This window comes from Labrus mixtus, chromosome 8, assembly GCF_963584025.1.
Source record: "Labrus mixtus chromosome 8, fLabMix1.1, whole genome shotgun sequence".
Taxonomy (NCBI): Eukaryota; Metazoa; Chordata; class Actinopteri; order Labriformes; family Labridae; genus Labrus; species Labrus mixtus.
The window spans coordinates 27,127,345-27,149,829 of NC_083619.1; the positions used below are offsets into that span (position 1 = coordinate 27,127,345).

Here is a 22,485-nt window from a genome sequence, read left to right on the forward strand (position 1 = left end):
TTTTTATTTATTTGAAATCACTTCATTTTATAGGTTTGATTGATCATCCTTGCATTATGTCCTGCTTTTATGGTTGCACATCAAATTAATGATGAGGCACGATGCATGCTGCCAAAATGTTCCTCCACATTGAAGATGTGTTGTTTAGCTTTATGTGCAATTTTAAAAGAATATTGTAAAAGCAGAACTCCTTAAATGAAATCCCTTAATCACAGTTTCAAATTGAAATCCTTGAAGAAAAACAAAAGTTAAATTCCAGTGAAAATTAGCTCATCTCAAGGCCACAGTTTGCTTTTCATAAAGTCACGTTTTCAGGATGAACATTTTTTCTGCGTGACTGTTTCACCTCGCTTTGTGTGATCAAGGTTTTTCTGCTGATAACGAGCACACAGTGGCAGACTGGAACCAGCTACCATGTTGGAGGAGCACGCTCGAGCTCTGTCGACAAAAAAAAAAACAACAAAAAAAAAAACCTCTTCTGCCTCCTCACCAAGGCCTCCTATTCATGCTGCTGGAAAAGCTCCCACATGCTGTCAGTGGAAACACAAGGGATGACCGTGGGTGCCTCAAAAGAAATTCAAAAAAAAAAAAAAAAACAGGAAAAGAAAAGGAAAGCTACTGTTTCTGTCAATGCAGGCGGGGAGATTTTTTTTCACAGGGGAGAAACAAGTTTCAAATAGAGCTGGGGGGTTCCAGCATGTATATTTTCTAGTCCCATATTAAGATCTCATCTCGGTTTGATGTGTTGTGTAGGCTTAAACCAATCAGATGGTACCTTATAACCTTCCTTTTCATTCTGTTTGCTGATTGTTTTTCACAGTGTTTCGCACAAACTTGCTTTCAGCCAAGGATGGAGCCCCAACAGGCCAAAGCCCCCCCCCCCCCCCCCATTTGCCCTTTTTGAGAGGCAGGAAATATTAGGGCAAGAGAGTGGGGATTACATGCATCAAAAGGGCCTAGGGCTGGATTTGACCCCATAGGGCAGACGCAGCAAGGACATCACCTCTGCACTGATACTGCTTTCTCTCTGAGTTTTTAAAGTATAAAACGCAGCTTTATATGCAACTCTTTGTTTGAGGTTGAATGCTTAACTTTTTACTGGATAGTTATTTTGCACCTTGCTGGACTCCACAGGAAAACCATCCTTACATTGTTATAACTGAGAACATTATTTTAAAAGTTTCTACTCATGCAATGTGCGATGGACAAGGCTAAATTACCAGCTGGGGATCGTGGACCAATGGGTGCCTTAAGACTCCTCCGAGGTGTCACTTATTTAAAGTCCATACTTCACTTGTTAAGGAATAAAGATCATAAAAGAAGATTGAATAAAAAGTTGACAAAAGATTTGACATCCCACGATTTCATAATAGAGTACAGACTCCTGGTAAGTCATAATAAAAATAGTTATTTCAACTCTCCCATTAGCCCTAGAAGATCAATAAGTCACAAATTGGTTGCAGTAGGTTTTGATTAAAATAACAATAGAAAAAATGTCAAATATCAGGCTTATAGGCCTAATAGTAATTTTTACTTGCTAATCTAACCTGGAGAAATCAATGGGTTAATTAAAATAAAATCTATGATACAGAGACTCTATGTAAATGTTTTTATCTGCCTTTTATTTGCAATAAAATGCCAAGTTTTTATGTTTTTGGGAAATACTGAGTGACAATCTTGAGAATTGTGCATATAAAAAATTTGAAAAAAATAAATAAAGGGGACTGTAGCATCCCTTTTCCCTGTTTCCATAAACTGTTTTGTTTTAGTGATATGCCTACTTATTTTCCTCTTTTGTGGTAGTCTACTTTTGAAAAATAGTGGACATCTAGAGGAAGAAACGATCTAAACACGATCTTTCAGCGACACCTGCTGGACAAGAGGCTACATTACATTCAACGTCACATAAACGAAAGGTTAATTTTATAGATAGTTTATAAACATTCAAGTTACATTACAAGCTTCTTAAATATACTGAAATCAGATGTTTTAAACGTCGCATTACAATTGTATTGCCCTTCAAAAATGACCTGTGCCAGTCACGGTTTGGTAACCTTAGCGACATGACGTACAGCCAATCACATCGTGTCTTCTTCCCGCTCTGACCAATCACAATCAAGCATGTTTACGGGTCGGGGTTTAAGCTTGTTGCGGATGTTAAAAAATTGCTCAGCACGTCCATGTAGAGCTTTATAACAGAGAGACGAGCATAACTGCGCAGGAGATGACTTTCAAATCGGCGATTTGCGCAGTTGTTGCCGCCATTTTTTATGAACGCAACTAACCCAACGTGTCAACAGTATTTCTACAGACGGCGTGGAGAGGAGAGGACACGGAGCTGGGATGCTGGACTTAATTAATGAGACGTTACAGACGACTTTGAATTCATACTGTGCGTTTTTATAGCCGAACACGTTGGCAGTAGATATATTATTAAATTATTTAAGCCGCTGACAGCACCATGTTTCGGCAGACGAAGGCGGTGCTCCAGAAACTTCGCTATGTGAGGTGAGTCAATGACGTCACAGAGTCTGTAGTTTAATCACTTAAATCCTATTTTTTTTAGTGTTATTCACCTTTTATTATCACTACACTGTTTATCTACTGAATGTAAAATATGATTTGATATTGTCTTATGTGTGCTCTGATGATGCAACGTGACATGAGAAGTCATCTCTTTCAGCATTTTACATTTAAACATCTAGTACTACTATGGTCAATATTAAATTGTATTACTGGAGTATCATAACTAGGTATGCCCCCCCCCCCCCCCCCCCCCCCCCCCCCCTCCCCCTTATAGCACATAAATAATATGTTAAAGCCCCCACCACCCCTCACTAGGGCAGGGCGATATGACCTCAAATCAATATCACGATTAATTGAACATTTTTACCTCGATTACGATAAGGCAAGGCAAGTTTATTAATATAGCACATTTCAACAACAAGGCAATTCAAAGTGCTTCACACAAGACATCAAAAAGCATCATGACAGAGGAAAGAAAAGAAACATTAAAATAGAACATTTAAAAAATCACTGAAATTATTCAATCTGAACATATGTTCAAGTAAAAATAATTCAAATGAAATTAATCGAAATAAATAACGTAAAAATATAAAAAGAGTTAAAAGTTACAGTGCAGAGTTAAAGTTTAAAATCTAATTAAAGCTGTTTAATGAAAGGCAGCTGTAAACAGGTGAGTCTTCAACCTCCATTTAAAAGAGTTGAGAGTTTCAGCAGACCTGCAGTTTTCTGGGAGTTTGATCCAGATATAAGGAGCATAGAAACTGAACGCCGCTTCTCCATGTTCGGTTCTGACTCTGGGGACAGAGAGCAGACCTGTCCCAGACGACCTGAGCGGTCTGGATGGTTCGTAATTAATCAGGAGATCACTAATGCATTTTGGCCCTAAACCATTCAGCGCTTTATAAACCAGCAACAGGATTTTCAAGTCTGTTCTCTGACAGACTGGGAGCCAGTGTAAAGACCTCAGAACTGGACTGATGTGATCCATTTTCTTGGTCTTGGTGAGGACTCTAGCAGCAGCGTTCTGGATCAGCTGCAGTTGTCTGACTGATGTTTTAGGCAGACCTGTAAAGACACTGTTACAGTAATCAAGACGACTGAAGATAAAAGCATGGACAAGTTTTTCCAGGTCCTGCTGGGACATAAGTCCTCTAAATGATTAATGAACAATTATTTGTTTTTTTGCCCTCATAGTTCACTGACATGCTCTCTCTACTGTAAATATGCTCATCTTGGATATGTTTTGTAATGAAAGAGTAATGAAGGCCACAAGTCGAAATGCATCTGTCTGCTGTGCTGCTGTTTCTTTTTCACCTCTTCAGAAGTTTCACTCTCCATGCACCCTGGTAGTTAAAGTTTGTGCTTTAAATATAAACTTACTGTCAGAAAGTTGTGTATGAGGGAATCAGCTGTTTAACACTGTGAGAATAGTGTACAGCAAATTATCAAAAATCGATCTTCATTGGTCTTCTTCAAGGTGTTTTCTATTATTACCTGTTATCTTAAACCTTTGTTTTTCATCCCAGTTTCAACGGGCAGCAGAGTACCTGGCGACTAAAGAGCACTTCAGCAATAGAGAGGGCCAGTCAGTACCGACCCGGACAGAAAATCCATGGATTCACAGTCAGAGAGGTGGGTGAAATGCTTCAATTCAATCAATGTCATCCGATTATTTTCTATTGGCCAATTAAAAGCTTTTAAAGAAATGTTGTATGAACACTCAGGAGGCTAATTCAGTGGACGAATGCTCTACATGTTGATCAGCAATTTAAAAGGAAATATTTTTTTATAATTGAATGTATCTTTATATTTTTATTGACCTTGTTGTGTATGTAAGGTCTAATTCTCTGACTGAGACCGTGAGCCTTCATGTAAGATAACTGGTGTTGCTCTTTCTGTCGTTGTTTGTTGTTTTTTCAGGTTGTTGCCGTCCCTGACTTGTTCCTGACCGCAGTGAAGTTGACCCACGATAAAACTGGAGCTCAGTACCTCCATGCAGCCAGAGATGACTCGAATAACCTCTTTAGGTTGGTCTTAAGTGTATACTACTTCTTTAATTTTCTTTAATGATTGTAGTAGTGTTGTAGTAAATCGTTCTCAAGAGCTGTCTCGAGACCACTCTCTGTCTCGGAATTGATTTTTTCTCAGTCTCAGACTGGGCGGACTCTAGATTTTAAATCATGACCGGTCAAGACCACCACTGATTGGCTATTTTTCAAAGTTATTACTGTGATTGGAAGGAAACGCCTCTTGATCTTGCCTCGGTCTCGTCCTGCCTTGGTACTGGTCTTGACTTGGCCTCGATCCCTAAATGTCTTGGTCTTGTCTCGGCCTCGGCGCACTCCGGTCTCGGGTATGTTTTGGTCTTGGTTAGAGTGCTCCTGACTACTACACTAGATTATATGTTTTACCTGTGTTTAAGATTCTCCCAGTATGAAATTGAAATGTAGATCAGCCAACCTGTGTATCTTAAAGAAATTCCACTTATACTTGTTTCTGTATTTCAGTGTCCAGTTCAGAACGACCCCCATGGACAGCACAGGGGTCCCACACATCCTGGAGCACACGGTGCTGTGTGGATCTGAGAAGTACCCCTGCAGAGACCCTTTCTTCAAGATGCTGAACAGGTCCCTGTCCACCTTCATGAATGCTTTCACAGGTACAAAACACTCATCCTAAAATGATTTAGTCACATCATATAGATTTACTGAATGAAAAACTGATGACACTAACTCTAAGAACGAGTGAGCCAGTTAGACTTTTATGTGTTTTTCTGTCAGGACTTTCAACCTCACTGTCATGTTTAAAGTATTAAAATAAAAAGAGTAGCGTTCATACCAAGTGGCAACCTTGAAAGTCCTGCAGTTTGTGAAGGGTCCGCTTGAGGCTGGCTCCAGGAAGTCACATACACACCACAGCCAAAAAAACATTTTTTACAGCATGAATGAACATGTTTACAGCCTGGTTTGAAAATGGTTTTGGTCCTATCAGTAAAAGTCTTTCAAACAAGACATCTTCTAAAATGTTATTCTCCACTGAAAGTCTGTTTAAAAAGATAGGTCTTACATTGTTTTAAATTTTATTATTCAGAGATTTTGTTACTTTGATTTTCAGATGCGGTGTCTTCCACATATGAGGAGCATAAAAACGTATTCTTCATAACTTTTTTTGTCTGATAATATTTCCTGCAGCCTTCAGCCTCTGTGCTTTCTGATTAGAATTGTGTTATGATGTTTTTAGATTATGATAATTCATGTTTTAAGATACCTCATTGTACATTTTTCTATCAATGGGGGGGGGTTACTGCTAATTTGGTCTGACAGAGAGATTTATACAAATGAACTATACATTTAATTGCAAATTTATTCAAAACTTTACATCATTACAAATAGTTGATGGTTAGCAATACAGCACAGATAAGAGAACAAAAGCCATCACTAACACTGACAGCCTTCATGGTTTAAAGGTCACATATTCTCCTCCTCTTCAACATGTTTAAATAAGTCTCAAACTTGTCTGTCTTTTGTTCTAAATCCACTCTGATCCTGTATTCGATCATGCCTATTAACCCCTCTATTTCAGCCCTGCTCAGAACAGGCTGTTTCTGTGTCTGTACCTTTAAATGTAAATGAGATGTGTCACCCACCTGGGGGAGGTGTTACTGCTCTTTGTGATGTCATAAAGAGAAAATCTCCAAACGACCTGTTTGAGCACACATTTTCTGAAAAGTGGAGCAGGCACAATACAGAGAGGATGGACTTTTCTCATCATTGGGGGGTTTGTAGACAGACCAGGGACACATATTAGTGTTAGAGAAACATGGTGAAGTTTATTTTACATAATATGTGACCTTTAACATTAATGATAATAACATAGCGCTACTCTGAATACTCTAAGACTCCTAACAAAGAACAACAACAATACAAAACATTGAAAACAAAACAAAGAAGAAATAATCTAAGAGAAGGAGGAAACTTCCGTTTACATTATTCTTTTGAAGACGTGCATGTGCACGTGTGAAAGGGTGAAAGGTTAACAGAATGTCTATACGGAGGTCCTGTGGTGCAAGGAAAACTAGTGGGCTCAAAGAGACAGGTCAGAGGAAGGTCACACGTCCACATATGATATTGAAATCTATGAAATACAGAAATGTGGCTTTCCTGGTGTCGTCAAAGTACCGTAGTATGTGCAGTGAAGAAAAGTATAATCAGCTTTCTTTAGAAACATGGAAAAAAAACACAGATGTTCACACATTGTCCCCTAATGACTTCTGTCTACTTCAGCTTACACAACTCAGCAGAGTCTTCAAAATTATAAAACCAGAGTCCAGCATGTAGAGGCTGAGTGAATGTGGTCTGGACTCTGTGGAGGAGAGTCATGGTTTCAGAGATGCTGTAGAAGGACAGAATACCTGCTTTGTGATCCAGGTACACTCCTACTCTGGAGGACTGAGGACCTGAGACAGGAGTGATGACTTTGTTGTACCAAAAGTTATAACTGTTGCTGTCACAATCTAACGCCCAAGATTTGTCATTACGTCCAAACAGACATTCATCTGATCTCCCTGCTCTGCTGATATTCTTGTATGTGACTGCTACATAAACTACTTCTCCTCTCAACTCCACTTCCCAGTAACAACGTCCCATCAGACTCTCTTTACTCAGGACCTGACACCAATAAGTGAATCTGTCTGGGTGACTAGAATAAGACTGTTGTTCTCTCATTACTGTTACTTTTCTGTTCCCATCAGATAATAACAGCCGTGTTTGTGCTGTGTTTGGATCCAGTGTGATGTCAGATGAATATTTTAAGAACTCAGCTCTGGTCTTGGGCTCTGGTTCTGACAGTAAAACATCCACTTCAGTCATTGTCGGTGAGATGTTTGTCCATTTCTCTCTCAGGACGTCCTGTAGTTTATCTCTGACTTCTGACACAGCTGCTGTCACATCCTCAAAGAACCTCAGAGGACGGATCTTGATGCTGGATGAGTGTGTAGATTCACTGAGTGGTGACAGTGAGGGGTAGTCGTGTAGAAACTGGTTGTGATCTTCTGTGTGTGAGAGCTTCTCCAGTTCAGCGTCTTTCCTCTTCAGCTCAGTGATCTCCTGCTCCAGCTTCTCCTGAAGCTCTCTGACTCGACTCACTTCAGTTTGCTGCTGGGATCTGACCTGCTGCTTCACATCAGAGCATCTTTTCTCCATGAGACGGATCAGCTCAGTGAACATCTTCTCACTGTTCCCCACTGTTTTATCAGCGAAGCCATTGATAGCCTCCACCTCCTGTTGAAGCAGCTTCACATCTTTCTCTCTGTCCTGGATTCTCTGCTGGATGTTTTGTTGACTCACCTCGAGCTCTCTCTGCTTCTCGCTCCTTTCTGCTGCAGCTGAGACTGTGTCATGACCTTTGTGTTCGTCCATTAAACAGAGATAACAGATAGACTGCTGATCAGTACGACAAAATACTTTCATCTCCTCATTATGATGAGAGCAGACGTTCTCCTGGAGCTTCTTGGAGGGCTCCACTAGCTTGTGTTTTTCAAAGACAGGTAGTTCATAATGAGGCTGGAGGTGTTTCTCACAGTAAGAGGCCAGACATTGCAGACAGGACTTACAGGCTTTCAGTTTCCTCCCGGTGCAGACATCACAGGCCACATCATCAGGTCCAGCATAGCAGTGATCAGCAGGAGCAGCTTGGAGTCCAGTCTTCTTCAGCTCCTCCACTAAAACTGCTAACATGGTGTTTTTCCTCAGAACAGGCCTTGGTGTGAAGGTCTGCCTACACTGAGGGCAGCTGTAGATTGTCTTCTCATCCTCTGTGTCCCAGTGGCTTTTAATACAGTTCAGACAGTAACTATGTCCACAGGGAATAGCAACCGGATCCTTCAGGAGATCCAGACAGATTGAACAAGAGAAGGCCTCCCGGTCTAGTTGAACTCCTTTCTGCGCCATTTCTCCTCTCTGTAACAACGGCTGTCTGAGTTTCACTCCCTTAGAAATCAATAGTTTCACCTCTGATCTACACAGCATGTGTTTGTTCAGTGTCTGCTCTTGCACCGTCCCACATGTTGGTTGCACCCATCCTCAAACTGTAGATCTAAAGGGGAGGGAACAAGGAAATAAACGTTAGAGTGGAGCTGGCTGAGTCTGAGAGCAGAAAGAAGAGCGACGGGTTAACAAGCTCTGATTCATGTTTCATTCCTCTGACAGGGCAGATTCTCTACATGAATACATAACCACTCTCTGTTACATGGAAGCAAACTTTATAAGCAAGCATGTAAAAAACTCTAGTCACACATGTAAAAAGAAGTGAATAAAACACAGAGAACAACTGAACATGTTCTACAACTACTGTCAGAACGAAGCTACCTGTGAGCACCAGCATTACAAGCTGTGAAAATCTGAGACACCACAGGGAGGCGTCAGAGTTCCACTGAACTTCACCACCATTGGAAGAGGTGTTTTCACATACTGGTGGTTCACATGCTGGATTAAATACACTGACCTGACCTTTATTCCTTATTTTTGTCTATCAGATGGTCAAACTGATGATTGAAGCAGATCATTGATATTGTCTTTAGACATACTTGAAATGATTGTTTCTTAATTCTTGGCTTGCTGATGAGCTTTATGTCTGACATGTTTTTTTGTTGTTGCCTCCCTTCATAAACAGCCAGTGACTACACCATGTATCCGTTCTCAACCCAAAATGGAAAAGACTTCCAGAATCTTCTCTCGGTCTATCTGGATGCAGCTTTCTTCCCGTGTTTACGAGAGCAGGATTTCTGGTGAGTCGCGACTGCTGCTTCTCATATTTGTTTCATATTTGTATTTATTTGACTTGATAGCATTGTAGCAAAAGTCAACTTTTAAATATTCAGTGAAGATTTTGTCTTTATAGTCAGCTGTTAAGTCAGAGCCTCCCCGATCTGGAAATCCTAAATACAAAACATGTTTGATATTTACCATTCCAGATCGGGCTGCCTCGACTGAATACCTGCAGTTGCCAAAAAGAGAGCGAAGAGAGCATCACTTTTACAGCTCACAAACATGCCAGTGAACACAAACATAACTGTGCCCTGAGCCAAGAGGAATATAGAAAAAGAAGAGCAGCTTGAGTAACAACATGAGTGGCTTTTTAATGTCTCGACTGTCCTCCATATTTGTTTTTCTTCTGAAGTCACGTTTGATCACACGAGTATCTGTGAGATCTCGTGTCTGTGGGATCACCACTGTGAACTCGTTTCTACAAATTGCAGGTGTGTGGTCTCACAGTCGGGTCAAATCGTCTAGTGTGTGCAGTTGGAGGATTATAATGTTTAGAATCATTTAGCTGTCCTTATGTCTTTGGTCTCCCACATTTTTAAAATAGGTTAAGATTTGAATATTGTCGAGTGTGTAGCCAGCCTAAAAGAGTCCAAGACCTTTCTGATATCACAACAGTCGCTGATGAAATCTGCTCTTCACTTGTTCATTTCTGTTTGTGTTGATTTTGCAGGCAGGAGGGCTGGAGGCTGGAGAATGAAAACCCAACAGATCCCAACTCCCCTCTGGTCTTTAAAGGAGTGGTGTTCAATGAAATGAAAGGGGCTTTTGTAAGTCTACACGTTCTGAATCATAGTTTTATATGTAGATACAGTATAGTGAAGTTAAAGTGTTCTTTTAAGTAGCTTCAGATATCTTATATTTCATGTTACCTAAAAGCACCTCATGGATTCAGTTTGAGAGTGAAGTGGTTCGTGGTAACGCCAAGTGTTTTTTTTCTTGCTTTTATATTTATACTCAATTTAAATATGTTATGACATCATGGAGCAAAGTTAAAATTATGCCTGCTCACGGTTTAGTAGTCTTCTGTTTTAAGAAAAAACAAGAGTGCGGCAAAACAACAAAACAACTCAGACCCTGCTGTGTCCACCTAGCGTTTTTTTTTTTTTTTCAGGCAGAAAAGAGCTGACTGTGCGCTGAGAATAAAAGCGCTGCACGTCCGTCCTGTCTCTATGGCAACAGTCTGTTGACAACAGCTCCTGTATGACCGACACTGCTCCGTTGCTTTTCTCTACATATTATACATTTTTTCTGTCACTTTGAGCATCAAACGGAGGATGCTTGACCTCCAAATTTTTCCTGGATGATGAGCTCAATAATAATGACATCCCCGCTATCACGGCTCCGATAAGACACAGAGCAAGGACCCGACTGATGAACTTTATGATTGGCTGGTTGAAAGAAAAGCGCCGGTGACGTCAACAGCGGCCTCATGAAAAGTTTAAAGATTTTTAGTTTGAAGTGCTCGGAGTGACCGCACAAATTAGGCGTAGCACTCGGAAGAAAGGCGCTGGACGCTGCGCTTTGCTGCAAACGCTCTCTCCTCATTGGGAACAATAGAACAAAGACACTCAGAAAAAGCTAAAAAAAAAAAAATGCTATGCGGACATGGGGCTTAATGCAACAGCAGTGAAACAAGTTCCAGATATGAGATGAACAGGTGACATCAGATAAATGGTTTTGAAATAAGAATTTGTCAGTGACTGTTTAACGTTTGATTGTGTGTGTGTTTTTTTTTTAGTCCGACAACGAGCGCGTGTACGCCCAGCATCTCCAGAACAAGCTGTATCCAGACCACACGTACTCTGTGGTGTCAGGAGGAGAGCCTCTAGCCATCCCTGACCTTACCTGGGAACAGCTCAAGCAGTTCCACGCCACGCATTACCACCCCAGCAACGCCAGGTACATGGACACACACACGTGTACACTGTGAGCCTAGAAGGGACAGGAAACTGTAAAGTGCTGTGAAGAAATGAGATGAGAGCAGGTGTTAGCCAGCAGAATCTTTTCTTTGTTGCATTTAATAATCTCCTGCAGCAGAATGATGCAGGCTCACATTGACACAGTAGATATGAAACACAGGAAACTTTAATTTGATGGTAACTGATGCTAGTTTGTCTTTTTCATGCTTTATTGGTCTTACTTATTTCAGAATGATCATAATTCCTTAAAAATAATTTCACATGCAGGTTTTAAAATTGCTCAGAAAAAAATGTACAACACCCCTGAGAGTGTCCTCCATGTGTTCCTCAGGTTCTTCACGTATGGAGATTTGTCTTTGGAGCAGCATCTGAAGCAGATCGAAGACGAAGCTCTGTCCAAGTTTGAACGCATCAACCCGAACACAGAGGTCCCCCCCCAGCCACACTGGAGCAGCCCTGTGAGTGTCATAATCCAGACCAGCATCTGTAACTTCTACTCTAAAATGTCTCCTTCAGCATGTTACAACCAAAAGCTCATTGTTTAAATAAATAGACTATCTGATTATTGCATGCTTTTATATTAACACACTGAAATACATTGATTAGTCGTTTTGATGTCGTCGTGAATCTCAATGTTTTCCCCAGAGAGAGGACCATGTGACCTGCAGCCCTGACGCTCTGGCTCCAGATCCGGCCCGGCAGAACACGCTGTGTGTGAGCTACCTGCTGGGAGAGTAAGACCGAAAATCATTTCTTTTTATTTTGCATTAAGATGGGAGAAGCCATAAAAAGAGCCTCCATCCTCCTCTTTATTCACTACATCTTGGTTGTCATGTCGACGGCTTTTTAAAGACTGAGAGCTTTCCCTCAGTACAGAAAGGATTCACTCAACAATTCTCTTCTTTCAAAGTGAAGTTTTTAGCGAGTCCTGTTATTCAGAAATATTTAAAATCTCTTTGTTTTTTTCCCGCGCAGCATCACTGACACATTTGAAGGATTCACCCTCAGCCTGCTGTCGTCTCTCATGATCTCTGGACCCAACTCTCCCTTCTACAAAGCTCTCATCGAACCCAATATAGGAACTGACTTCTCCTCTGTTGTAGGGTGAGTACACAGGACGCAAAGTAACAAACTCTCACAAATAAACTGATCAGCAAGCTCAGATAGGTTATTTAGAGCGACGACTGGAGAAGCAGCGAGGACAGAAGTTTGGTTTAATGTGGAGGACTTCTCTGATCCAGAGGCGCCTTGAGGCCATGACATCGACGGTCCAGAACCATTTGATCTGTCAGTGCTGAGACAGCCGATGGAGACGACAGAGAGGGTCAGGAGAGGATGGGGATGATGCCCCCTGGAGGATTTGAATGTTATGGCTCTAATGTTTTAAAATAAACATCCTCGTTTTGGCACATTTGTAAATATTTTACGGCCAGCTGCTAAGATTTCAGTTATTGTCAATCCATGCAATTCTCTAAACACCAGATAAGCCAATAGAAGAATGTAATTGCAGTAGCTGGGTTCAACCTGTAGAGGGCCGTAGCTATGCATATTTCTAACACAATATGTGAAATTTAAATTTAGATACTTTGTACTCTGGGGGTTTAGTTACTCTTTAAAGACAGGTTTTCATCTATATGATTTTGCTAAGCTACTTAGATGACAACTTTCTTTTAGAAATGTCTATTAAAAGATAGATTTAACATTTTAGTGTATTGCTGCTGAGCTGTGATGTTCTGCCTCGTGCTGCAGACAGCGCTCAGAGTATTGCATTGTTCTGAAATGTTGTGTTCTGCAGATATGACGGCAGCACCAAAGAGGCGTCGTTCAGTATAGGACTGCAGGGAATGGCCGAGGAGGACACCGAGAGAGTGAAGCAAATCATCAGCCAAACCATCAACGACATCATCGAGTAAGTCCCACACTCCCTTTTGTATTTAAGAGTTTAATATATGTTTACAAACTTGCTCTCTCTAAGTGTCAGCTTGTTTTGATAAAGTAATAAACTGTAAGGTCTACTTGCACATGAAGGATGATGAGTTGCTTGGTTACCTGAAATTGAAACGGCACATAAGATAAAATGACTCCTCGTCATCATTCATCAGGAGCGGCTTTGAGGAGGAAAGAATCGACGCTCTCCTGCATAAGATCGAGATCCAGATGAAGCACCAGTCCACAAACTTCGGCCTGTCTCTGGCCTCGGTGAGTTCACAAACACAAGGACACTGCATGTATTTAGAAACCTCTATGTGTGAGATATGTCAGGAATAATGATGATGTTAGTTATGTTGTCTCTGCTGAAATCTTGTGTTTCTACCACTATATACTCTGTGTATTTCTATACAAATACAGAATGTTTTAAACATGTCTAAACGTATGAGATGAGCTTGTTTTCACAGCAGTTTATTTGCTGATTTCTTCATTTTTTTGATGAGTTGCAGTAAACTCAGTAATCACAGAGAGTATAATATTTAAAGGGATTACACATGTGTATGAGAAGTAAAGTTTCAAACACTATACATCAATGTAAGAGTCAAACAGGACACTTAGATTAGCTTTATTTTGTCAGTAATGTTATAATCGCTTTGTGGATTCTGCTGCATATTCCTCATGTCTGTTTCATTATTCATGGCTGTATGTGTATGTATATGTATTTTTGTTTTTTCTAGTACATTGCATCATCGTGGAACCACGACGGCGACCCGGTGGAGCTGCTGCAGATCAACGACAGCGTTGCCAAGTTCAAACAGACCCTGAAGGAAAACCCTCGCTTCCTCCAGGACAAAGTCAAGCACTACTTTAAGGTGTGTGACACTGGGAAAGTACTTTTCTTCAAAACATCCAGAAATATGTGAAAAAAAGGTTTAAAAAAAATACAAGAATAAACCTTTTACAAGTCTCACTAATGTTCTCTGTAGGGGGAAATACTCGGTCTGTTCTTAAGGTCAACCTCAGCAGCCCTGGAGTGTTTTAAGATCATGACAAACAAACATGAACTTTTAAGGTTTTCTGTATAATTTGTGTTTTTTCTCTTCCTCTTCAAATCCCCATTACCCCCCCTACAGGAGAACACACACAGGCTGACCCTGTCCATGAGTCCGGATGAGGTCTACTTGGAGAAACAGGCCAAAGCCGAGGAGGAGAAGCTCCAGAAAAAGATCCATGCTCTGTCAGACAGCGACAAAAAAGACATCTATGAAAAAGGTACAAATGATTGAAACTGCTCCACGGAGGAAATCTGTATTTCTCTGCTTCTGTTAAAACACTTTCTGAGCTTGACTCTGTGAACTCACACAGAATTGTCTGACGCAAACAGGCTTTTATTGGCTGCTTGATTGATTTGATTGAAGCCCCAAAAAATCCAATAAACCATCAGATTAACACAATAACTGGGAAAAAAAAAAAAATCAAGCGCTGCAATGTGACTGTAAACAGAATATATTCAAGTTGACCTATTCTAGATCCCTCATTTAGTCATATAGTTATATATATTACAATGCTGGATGTTCAAACTAAACATAGGCAGAGTTATAGAGCATGAGGTTAACGTATGTTGGAGTAATCCCAGGATGAGTCAGCAGAGGGCGCTAAATGGCTTGAGGTGTTTTTTACTGACACCAGTATCAGATAAATAAGATGTTTTTTGAGCTGCAAATCATTCAAAGCTGCTCTATAAGTTTTCAAAGACAGACAACAGTGTTACTGAATTGAGTGTCATTTACCAGTTTTAGTCCGAGGGGGTGAGGAGTTGGCCTTAAATATTGAAGACCGTCTTTGAGGGGACTTGTTAGAAACATTAAAGTACAGAGAACTATCCTTAAACTTTTACTGATGGAAAACCATAAAAGAACATTTCACCTGCATTCACTTTTCTGTTTATGACCCAACCAGTAAAACTTGTCGAAACATTTCAGAAGGATTTGATTGAGGCACTTCTGATTTAAGTGTCTGTTTCATCTTCTTCTTCTTCTTCTTCTTCTTGGAAAAAGGTCTGGAGCTGCTGGCTGCTCAGAGCAAAACGCAGGACGCCTCCTGTTTGCCGGCGCTGAAAGTGTCTGACATTGAGCCCACGATCCCTGTTACTCCTGTTCAGATCAGCACAGCAGGTACAGCCCAGTGTCCACTCTACACAAGTTTATAAAACATGATACACAACAAGGAAGAATCATCTAAGAGTGTTGTGGTTAAAACCCTTAAAATGTTTCCTCTTCGACTTGTCTCCTTCAGTCGGCGTACCGGTGCAGTACTGTGAGCAGCCCACCAACGGGCTAGTTTACTTCAGAGCCATGTGCAGTCTCAACACACTGCCGGAGGACCTCAGGCTCTATGTCCCGCTCTTCTGCAGCGTTGTCACCAAGTAAGTTCACCTGACAGTCGATTGGACCAGAGCAAGATTTAAAAGTGTGTCACCTGGTATATGAAAAGTTTGAAGATATTATGCTTTATTGATCTTTTCTGTATTTGTGTAACGTTTGGACAGGTGGTGTTTGAAAGCATTTTAAAGATTGCATGTGTGTCTGTTTGTTAAATCAGGATGGGCTGTGGAGGTCTGGACTACAGACAACAGTCCCAGCAGATGGAGCTGAGGACTGGGGGCATGTCTGTCTCCACCCAGGTCGTCCCTGACTCCACCCAGCTGGACATGTACGAGCAGGTCAGTACCAGCTTACTGTGTTTGAAAAGTCTTACAAATATATGGATAAAAAAAAAAGGTTTGGACAGAGACATTTCTGGACAAGAATACTTTAGATGATGTAGGGAATGAGTCTGAGCCTGAAGGCAAAGCTCTCCATTTACCGCTCGCTCTTCGTCCCGACTCTCACCTACAATCATGAGCTATGGGTAGTGATGACAGAAAGATATAATGGTGGATACAAGCGGCTGAAATGAGTTTCCTCCAGAGGTCGGCTGGGCTCAGTCTTAGAGAGAGGGCGAGGAGCTCAGACATTCTGGTAGAGCTCAGAGTAGAGCCGTTTCTCCCTCAAATCTAAAGGAGCCAGTCGAGGTGGTTCGGCCATCTGATTAGGATGCCTCCTGGACGCCTCCCTTTGAGGTCTTCTGAGCACGCCCCAACTGGGAGGAGACCCCGGGGGAGACCCAGAGTTTACTGGAGGGATTACTGTGTGTATCCCCACTGGCCTGGTAACATGTCAGAATCCCTCAGGAGGAACTGGGGAGAGGGAAGTCTGGGTTGACTTACTACTGCTGCCACAGAGACCTGACCTTTGATAAGTGGAAGAAAATGGATGAATGGAGTAATGAAGTATGCTGCTTCATGTCAGGTTCCTTCATATATGACATCACATGTAATTTAGTAACTTTATTCTATATTAATTAAATGTTTGTTCTTTATTATGATGATTCTTGTGCATTTTGGAAACCCATCTTCTTTCTGCTGCGTCGCCCTTCAAAAATCAAATGTCTCCTCAAAGCTGCAGAAATTTAAACTGAGTGATCGTGTGTTACATAAACAGAGGTTGTGATTTATCTTGGTTCAATGTTTAACTGCTGCTGGTTACATTACATCTCTATAAAACAGGTAATCAAAGAAGAGTCTTGTCTCTGTGTTCTCTGTTCCAGGGTGTCCTCCTGTCCTCTTCCTGCCTGGAGAGAAACCTTCCTCACATGTTTCATCTGTGGAGCGACATATTCAACAAGTACGTCCTCCATCACTTCTTATAAACTAAGAGAAAATGTGTCCTGAAATTCGAGGAGGCTGAGAAGACAGCTCGATATTTATCAGTTTTCTGTTTTTTTTTTTTTTTTACTACAGCCCCCACTTTGACGAGGTGGAGCGCCTGAGAGTGCTAGTGATGATGTCAGCACAGGAGTTAGCCAATGGGATCTCCTACTCGGGCCACATGTACGCCATGACACGTGCAGGCCGTCACCTGACTCCAGCAGGAGACCTCAATGAGACGTTTGGTGGGATGGAACAGGTGACCCTGAAAAGATAATTGACCTCATGCTATGTCAACAATAAAGTGTCTGACTCCTGCACGTCAGCTTTAAGAAGTGATGTCATATTGATTTAAAGCTTGAAGTAAATTATGCAGACGCAGATTTAAGACATACAGTATAGCATGATTTTTTTCTGACAAGCAGAGACAATTTAGTTTTTTTTGTTTTTCCATTCTCTCGCTTCATATTTTATCCATCTTTTATCAATGATTACTTCAGGTGAAGTTTATGAAGAGGGTCGCTGAGATGTCCGACCTCAGCCAAGTCATCCGAACGCTCGTCAGGATCAAGAAGCACCTTCTCAACCCCGACAACATGAGGTGAGATGTTACACCTGAGGAGAGATTTTCTTTTATTTTAAGGTTTTGTTTTTGGGCTTTTTGGACCTTTATTTTAGAGACAGGACAGTGGACAGAGTCAGAAATCAGAGAGAGAGAGAGAGAGTGAGTGGGGAAAGCAGGAAATGAGCCACAGGTCGTCTGCTTGGAGGACTACAGCCTCCACACATGGGGCGTCCACTAACCACTAGGCTATGGTCGCCTCCATGGTGATAGATTTTTGAATGATGAACAGAAAGTGCTCTGATCTGTTTTAATGTCTGGGCTGAAAACCGTCAGTATTCTGTAGTTAATCTTCTTTTACTGCAACATGGTTTCAATATAAAGGGTCTGTGTGTAACATGCTCGTCATACTTACTCCTTTCTAAGTTAAAATGTTCGTCTCTTATAGGTGTGCGATCAACGCTACTCCACAGAAAATGTCGGACACGGCAGCACAGCTCGAGAGCTTCATGAAGGACGTGGCTGACAACAGAAAGGAGCGCAAACCGGTCAGAAGTAACATTATTGAGGTAAACTATCAACAAACAAATCAAAACATTAAAGCAGGCAGAATAATTCTTAAAATTAGATTTTAATATTCTCTTGATTTTTTTTCTAAAGCTGCCTCTCGACCCATCGGATGTCTCGGGGCTGAGCCGGAAACTCATCTCTGTAAGTCTTTCAGGAACATCTTAAATTTCTGTGTTTGTTTGCTCGCTATGTCAGTGGTTCTCAACTGGTGGGTAGGGGCCCATAAGTGGGTCACAGAGCTGTTTTCAGTGGGTCGTGACTGATTTCCTAGGGGAAAAAAATGGTGTCAAAAAGTCTGTAAAGTTCTATGTTCTGTATCTTTGTTCTGTCACATCTTTTGAAACATCTTTAATTGAAAATAAACCTGATTGTTTGACAAATATCAGAAACTCTGGTCGCAGGAGGAGATGGTGGTGAGTCCTAAAGCTAAACCCATTAAGAACCACTCCTCTAAATATATCCCTGCCATAGTGAGTTCACATTATATTAAAGGCAGAACCGTCTCTGCAGATTAAAGATGATAAAATGATGGAAAAGATGAGGAAAAGCCCTCTCATAGAAACCCAAAAATAACAATTTAACACCAACACAAAACAGTTGAACCTTTGATTTCAATAGTTGTGAGATCACCTGTAATTTTATTTTGTCCTTTATTATGAGACATTCCTTCAAAACAAAGTCCTGTGGATGCATGAGATTATAAATATAACGCTTGTGTTTTTTTAATACCTGAGTACAATATTCCACCAGTACCGCTCAGCACTCTTTAAACCATAGTGTACATCTTGTTTGTATATATATATATATATATATATATATTGGTGGGTTTAGTATTTGTAGTTGTTCTATATTTAACTACTTCTCTGCAGGTGTGCTTCGGCAGGTTTTCGTTGTACTTGTACAGTGACAGTAAAGATCATCTTCTCTGATTTCAGGAGCACAACTTCCAGTCGTGTCAGATGAAAACGTTCTTCCAGCTTCCCTTCCCTGTTCACTTTATCAGCGAGAGTATTCGTACGGTTCCCTTCTCCCACCACGACTACGCCAGGTAACCACACCTGTACCTGGCAGGGATGAATGACAGCACTTCCTTTAAAAGTCTGATTTACACGGACAGTTCTTTGTCTTTCTACTTTTTTTTTCTACATGTAACTTTTAGTTCATCTAAAGTGTAATAAAAACTTTTTGTTTCCTTTTTTCTCTTAAAGTTTGTGCATCTTGGCGAGGATGATGACGGCTAAGTTTCTGCATGGAGAAATCAGGGAGAAGGGAGGAGCCTACGGGGGCGGGGCCAGGATGGGAGGAGGTCTTTTCTCTTTTTACTCGTACAGGTGAGAGGCCGCGACACCACACTCATCAAAGTTTTAAGAAGCATTGTGGAAATTGTACTGACGACAATAACAGTTCATTTTGTTGCCTTGGCTGAAATAAGTTTAATGTTTTATATACACTCAGGACTTTAGACGCTTTCTCGAACCTTAGAAAACGATGTGCATTTTGGTAAATAGGTGTATTTAATGTAATCTAATACATAAAGTTAAAGGTGACATATCCTCCTCCTCTTCAACCTGTTTAAATAAGTCTCAGAGCTCCTCAAAACATGTGTGTGAAGTTTCTTGTTCTAAATCCACTCTGATCCTGTATTTGATCATGTCTATAAACCCCTCTATTTCAGCCCTGCTCAGAACAGGCTGTTTCTGTGTCTGTACCTTTAAATATGTAAATGAGCTGTTTCTGACACGTAAGACACGCCCACTCACTCCTTCGTGCCGTTATCAGCCGCAACATGATACAATGTTTGCCCCACACACACAAATACACACACACACTTGACTCCCCACAGTTCACCGAGTCGGGTGACGAGGCTTTTATAGGTTTGGTGACGTAGTAATTCACTCCTACGTAGTACTGTACTCCACACAGCCGTTAAAGTTTTTCAAACGGAAGGGCAGACACTATGCACATTTCTAACACCATATTTCAAATTTCAATACTTTGTACTCAAATGTCGAGATTGGGACTTGGATTGATCCATAACACTACTTAATACTCAAATACAGAGGTTTATAGATGAAAAAAGTGGTTTTAGGGTTTAGTTACTCTTTAAATATGTAAATGAGCTGTGTTTGACCACGCCCCCTCTCTGGAAGTGCTCGGGTGTCTCTGGCTTTCTCGCTACCTGCTCTATTGTTTACGGTGAGAAGGCAGACTCAGAGGGCAGAACAAACACCTAGCTGTGGGAGTGTCACCCATCTGGGGGAGGGGCTACTGCCCTTTGTGATGTCATGAAGGGAAAATCTCCAAACGGCCTGTTTGAGCACACATTTTCTGAAAAGTGGAGCAGTGAAAAGATGGAGAGGATGGACTTTTCTCATCATTGGGGGGTTTGTAGACAGACTAGAGACACATGTTAGTGTCAGAGAAACATGGTGAAGTGTATTTAACAGTATATGTGACCTTTAAAATGTATTTTAAATCAAGATTAGGAGAGAGAAGTGAAAGAACCAAAGTTGCAGCAGCACTTATTTTGTTCTAATCTAATGAAATTTGAGTTGATTTGCTGAAAGAGATTTGTTGCCAGCTTCTCAGATGTGACCTCTTCTTCCTCCCTTTGTCCAAAATGCAAAATATTTATCTTACAAGAATATTCAGGCGATCTGTCTGGAAAAAAAGAGACATAGAAGACTCAACAATTTACTAAGGGAAGTCATCATGGGGCATTTTTGGAAGCTGTAATAAAATATTCCAAATGACTTCTACGTTTAAAAAGAATCTTCTTTGAGTTGAACAGTGTGTTGTTGACTTTGTATTTCTTTCTCGTACTTCTCTAAGGGATCCAAACTCGGTGCAGACCTTGTCTGCGTTTCGTCGAGGTGTGGACTGGGCGAAGTCGGGACAGTTCACCCAGCAGGACATCGATGAAGCTAAACTGTCAGTGTTCTCGGCCGTAGACTCGCCTGTGGCCCCCGCGGACAAAGGTGAGGAACGACTGAGTGATCCCTCCAGCTGCTGTCAGGATGCCTCACCTGATCCTCCTCCAATCAGATCTCTGGAGATTTAACATCTCAGAACATTACTGAGAACTTCAACATTAGAAGTCTTTAATGGAGGTTAAAAGCTTTTAAAGGATTAATGAATAAAAGGATGAGTAGAAAGTTGAATTATAAGCAAGTTCAGATATGAAGAGATCTTCATTAGTTTTATTAACTTAGTCTCCGTCTCTGTTGTAAAGCCGTCACTGTCTCTAGTTTATCTCTTAGCTGTCTGGTTTGTTCACTCTGTGTTTGTGTTGCAGGAATGGGTCGCTTCCTCAGCGGAGTCACCGATGAGATGAAGCAGAATCACAGAGAAAGACTTGTTGCGGTCACTCACCAAAGTCTGGTGGAAGTGGCTGAAAGGTACGAACTTTATGTCCCCATACATAACTCAGAAATGAAGAGAAGGAGAAGCTAAAAGAAAAAACAGACTGACAAACTGTTCCCGTTTATTCCCACATCAAGTGTTAACTCGTGTCTTGTTTTCCCCCTCGCTGCAGATACCTCGGCGTCGGTCAGAGGACGTGTGGAGTTGCTATCTTGGGTCCAGAGAACGAGGCGATTAAAAAAGATCCCTCATGGATCGTAAAATAATCCAGTCTGTAGGTAACTTGTGATTTAAATACTCAACTGGACTTCTGGAGAATCACAGCTGCAAGACTTATTCTGTACTGAATGCTGAAAGTCTACGGTTAGGATTTTTTATTAAAGAGTCAAAAAGCTGAAGCGCACAATATCAAGAGGAGGACTGAGAGCTGCTGTCATGGTTCAGATACGTCTTCATTCTGTATATATTTAATGAAATATATGATCATGTTGGAATACACTATGTGAGTGAGCTCTTCTTTTTGGGATCATTGCAAAAGTATCATCAAGAGATATATCATTTATATAAACTTCAATCAAGGGTTTTTGTTTTTTTCTGCAGGATATAAATGACTTTCTTCTTCTGTGGTTTACTCTGGGAAACTCAGAGCAGAGGAAGAACATCAGAGCCGTTCTGTCTAATTCAAACAACAAACTGAGTCCTGTGCAAACACTCAGTCAGGTCATGTTGGTCTTTGTGGGGCGCAGGTAGTCTTGTGGTTTTTGTGCGCGCCCCATGTATGGAGGCTGTGGTCCTATTTTCCACAAATTTCACATTTTCATTGGTTCCTAAGTTAGGAAGTGTTTGAACATGAATTATGATCTTAATATGTTCCCCTTAGTACGACCCTTATGAGGTAGAAGTAAACAAAAGCATATCAAGATCATAACTCATGTTCAACAACTTCCTAACTCTCTATCGATGAGCTGTAATCAGGAGTGTAATGAGAACAAACTCTTAGATAATGACCTGTTAACTATAGACTATGGTCATGTAGATAAGGTA

The 22,485-nt window shown here is 41.0% G+C and overlaps 3 protein-coding genes across 7 annotated transcripts in view; 1 reads left to right on the top strand and 2 right to left on the bottom strand.

Annotated features, from left to right (window-relative positions):
• Nucleotides 1-2,216: 2,216 nt before the first annotated feature.
• Nucleotides 2,217-21,939, top strand: pitrm1 (pitrilysin metallopeptidase 1). Its single transcript, XM_061043524.1, has 27 exons — nt 2,217-2,508; nt 4,053-4,158; nt 4,447-4,553; nt 5,034-5,185; nt 9,196-9,310; nt 10,021-10,117; nt 11,089-11,249; nt 11,601-11,727; nt 11,915-12,003; nt 12,245-12,373; nt 13,065-13,178; nt 13,372-13,468; nt 13,936-14,070; nt 14,332-14,470; nt 15,256-15,372; nt 15,494-15,623; nt 15,800-15,920; nt 16,847-16,923; nt 17,040-17,205; nt 17,447-17,547; nt 17,957-18,077; nt 18,169-18,219; nt 19,014-19,126; nt 19,287-19,409; nt 20,911-21,056; nt 21,374-21,476; nt 21,614-21,939. The coding sequence occupies exons 1-27, from the start codon at nt 2,462-2,464 to the stop codon at nt 21,705-21,707; spliced, it is 3,078 nt and encodes a 1,025-aa protein (XP_060899507.1). The 5' UTR covers nt 2,217-2,461; the 3' UTR covers nt 21,708-21,939.
• LOC132978377 (tripartite motif-containing protein 16-like) overlaps nt 5,870-22,485 on the bottom strand; it is a 36,881-nt gene continuing 20,265 nt past the window's right edge. For all 5 annotated transcript variants that reach the window (XM_061043548.1, XM_061043547.1, XM_061043550.1 and 2 more), the window contains exon 3: nt 5,870-6,376. The gene's annotated coding sequence lies outside the window, so the exon portion shown is untranslated. The remainder of the gene's footprint in view (nt 6,377-22,485) is intronic.
• Nucleotides 6,665-22,485, bottom strand: part of LOC132978376 (tripartite motif-containing protein 16-like) — a 29,717-nt gene continuing 13,896 nt past the window's right edge. The window contains exon 2 of the mRNA XM_061043545.1: nt 6,665-8,509. Within this exon, the coding sequence (XP_060899528.1) occupies nt 6,801-8,509 (1,709 nt within the window). The 3' untranslated portion in view covers nt 6,665-6,800. The remainder of the gene's footprint in view (nt 8,510-22,485) is intronic.

Bases quoted from the DNA above. Each gene is read 5' to 3' on its own strand.
- pitrm1 (XM_061043524.1), top strand. From the start codon at position 2,462: ATGTTTCGGCAGACGAAGGCGGTGCTCCAGAAACTTCGCTATGTGAG. The intron at 14,471-15,255 runs GTACAAATGATT...TCTTGGAAAAAG, and splicing joins AAAAGACATCTATGAAAAAG to GTCTGGAGCTGCTGGCTGCT. The intron at 21,477-21,613 runs GTACGAACTTTA...CCCTCGCTGCAG, and splicing joins CTGGTGGAAGTGGCTGAAAG to ATACCTCGGCGTCGGTCAGA.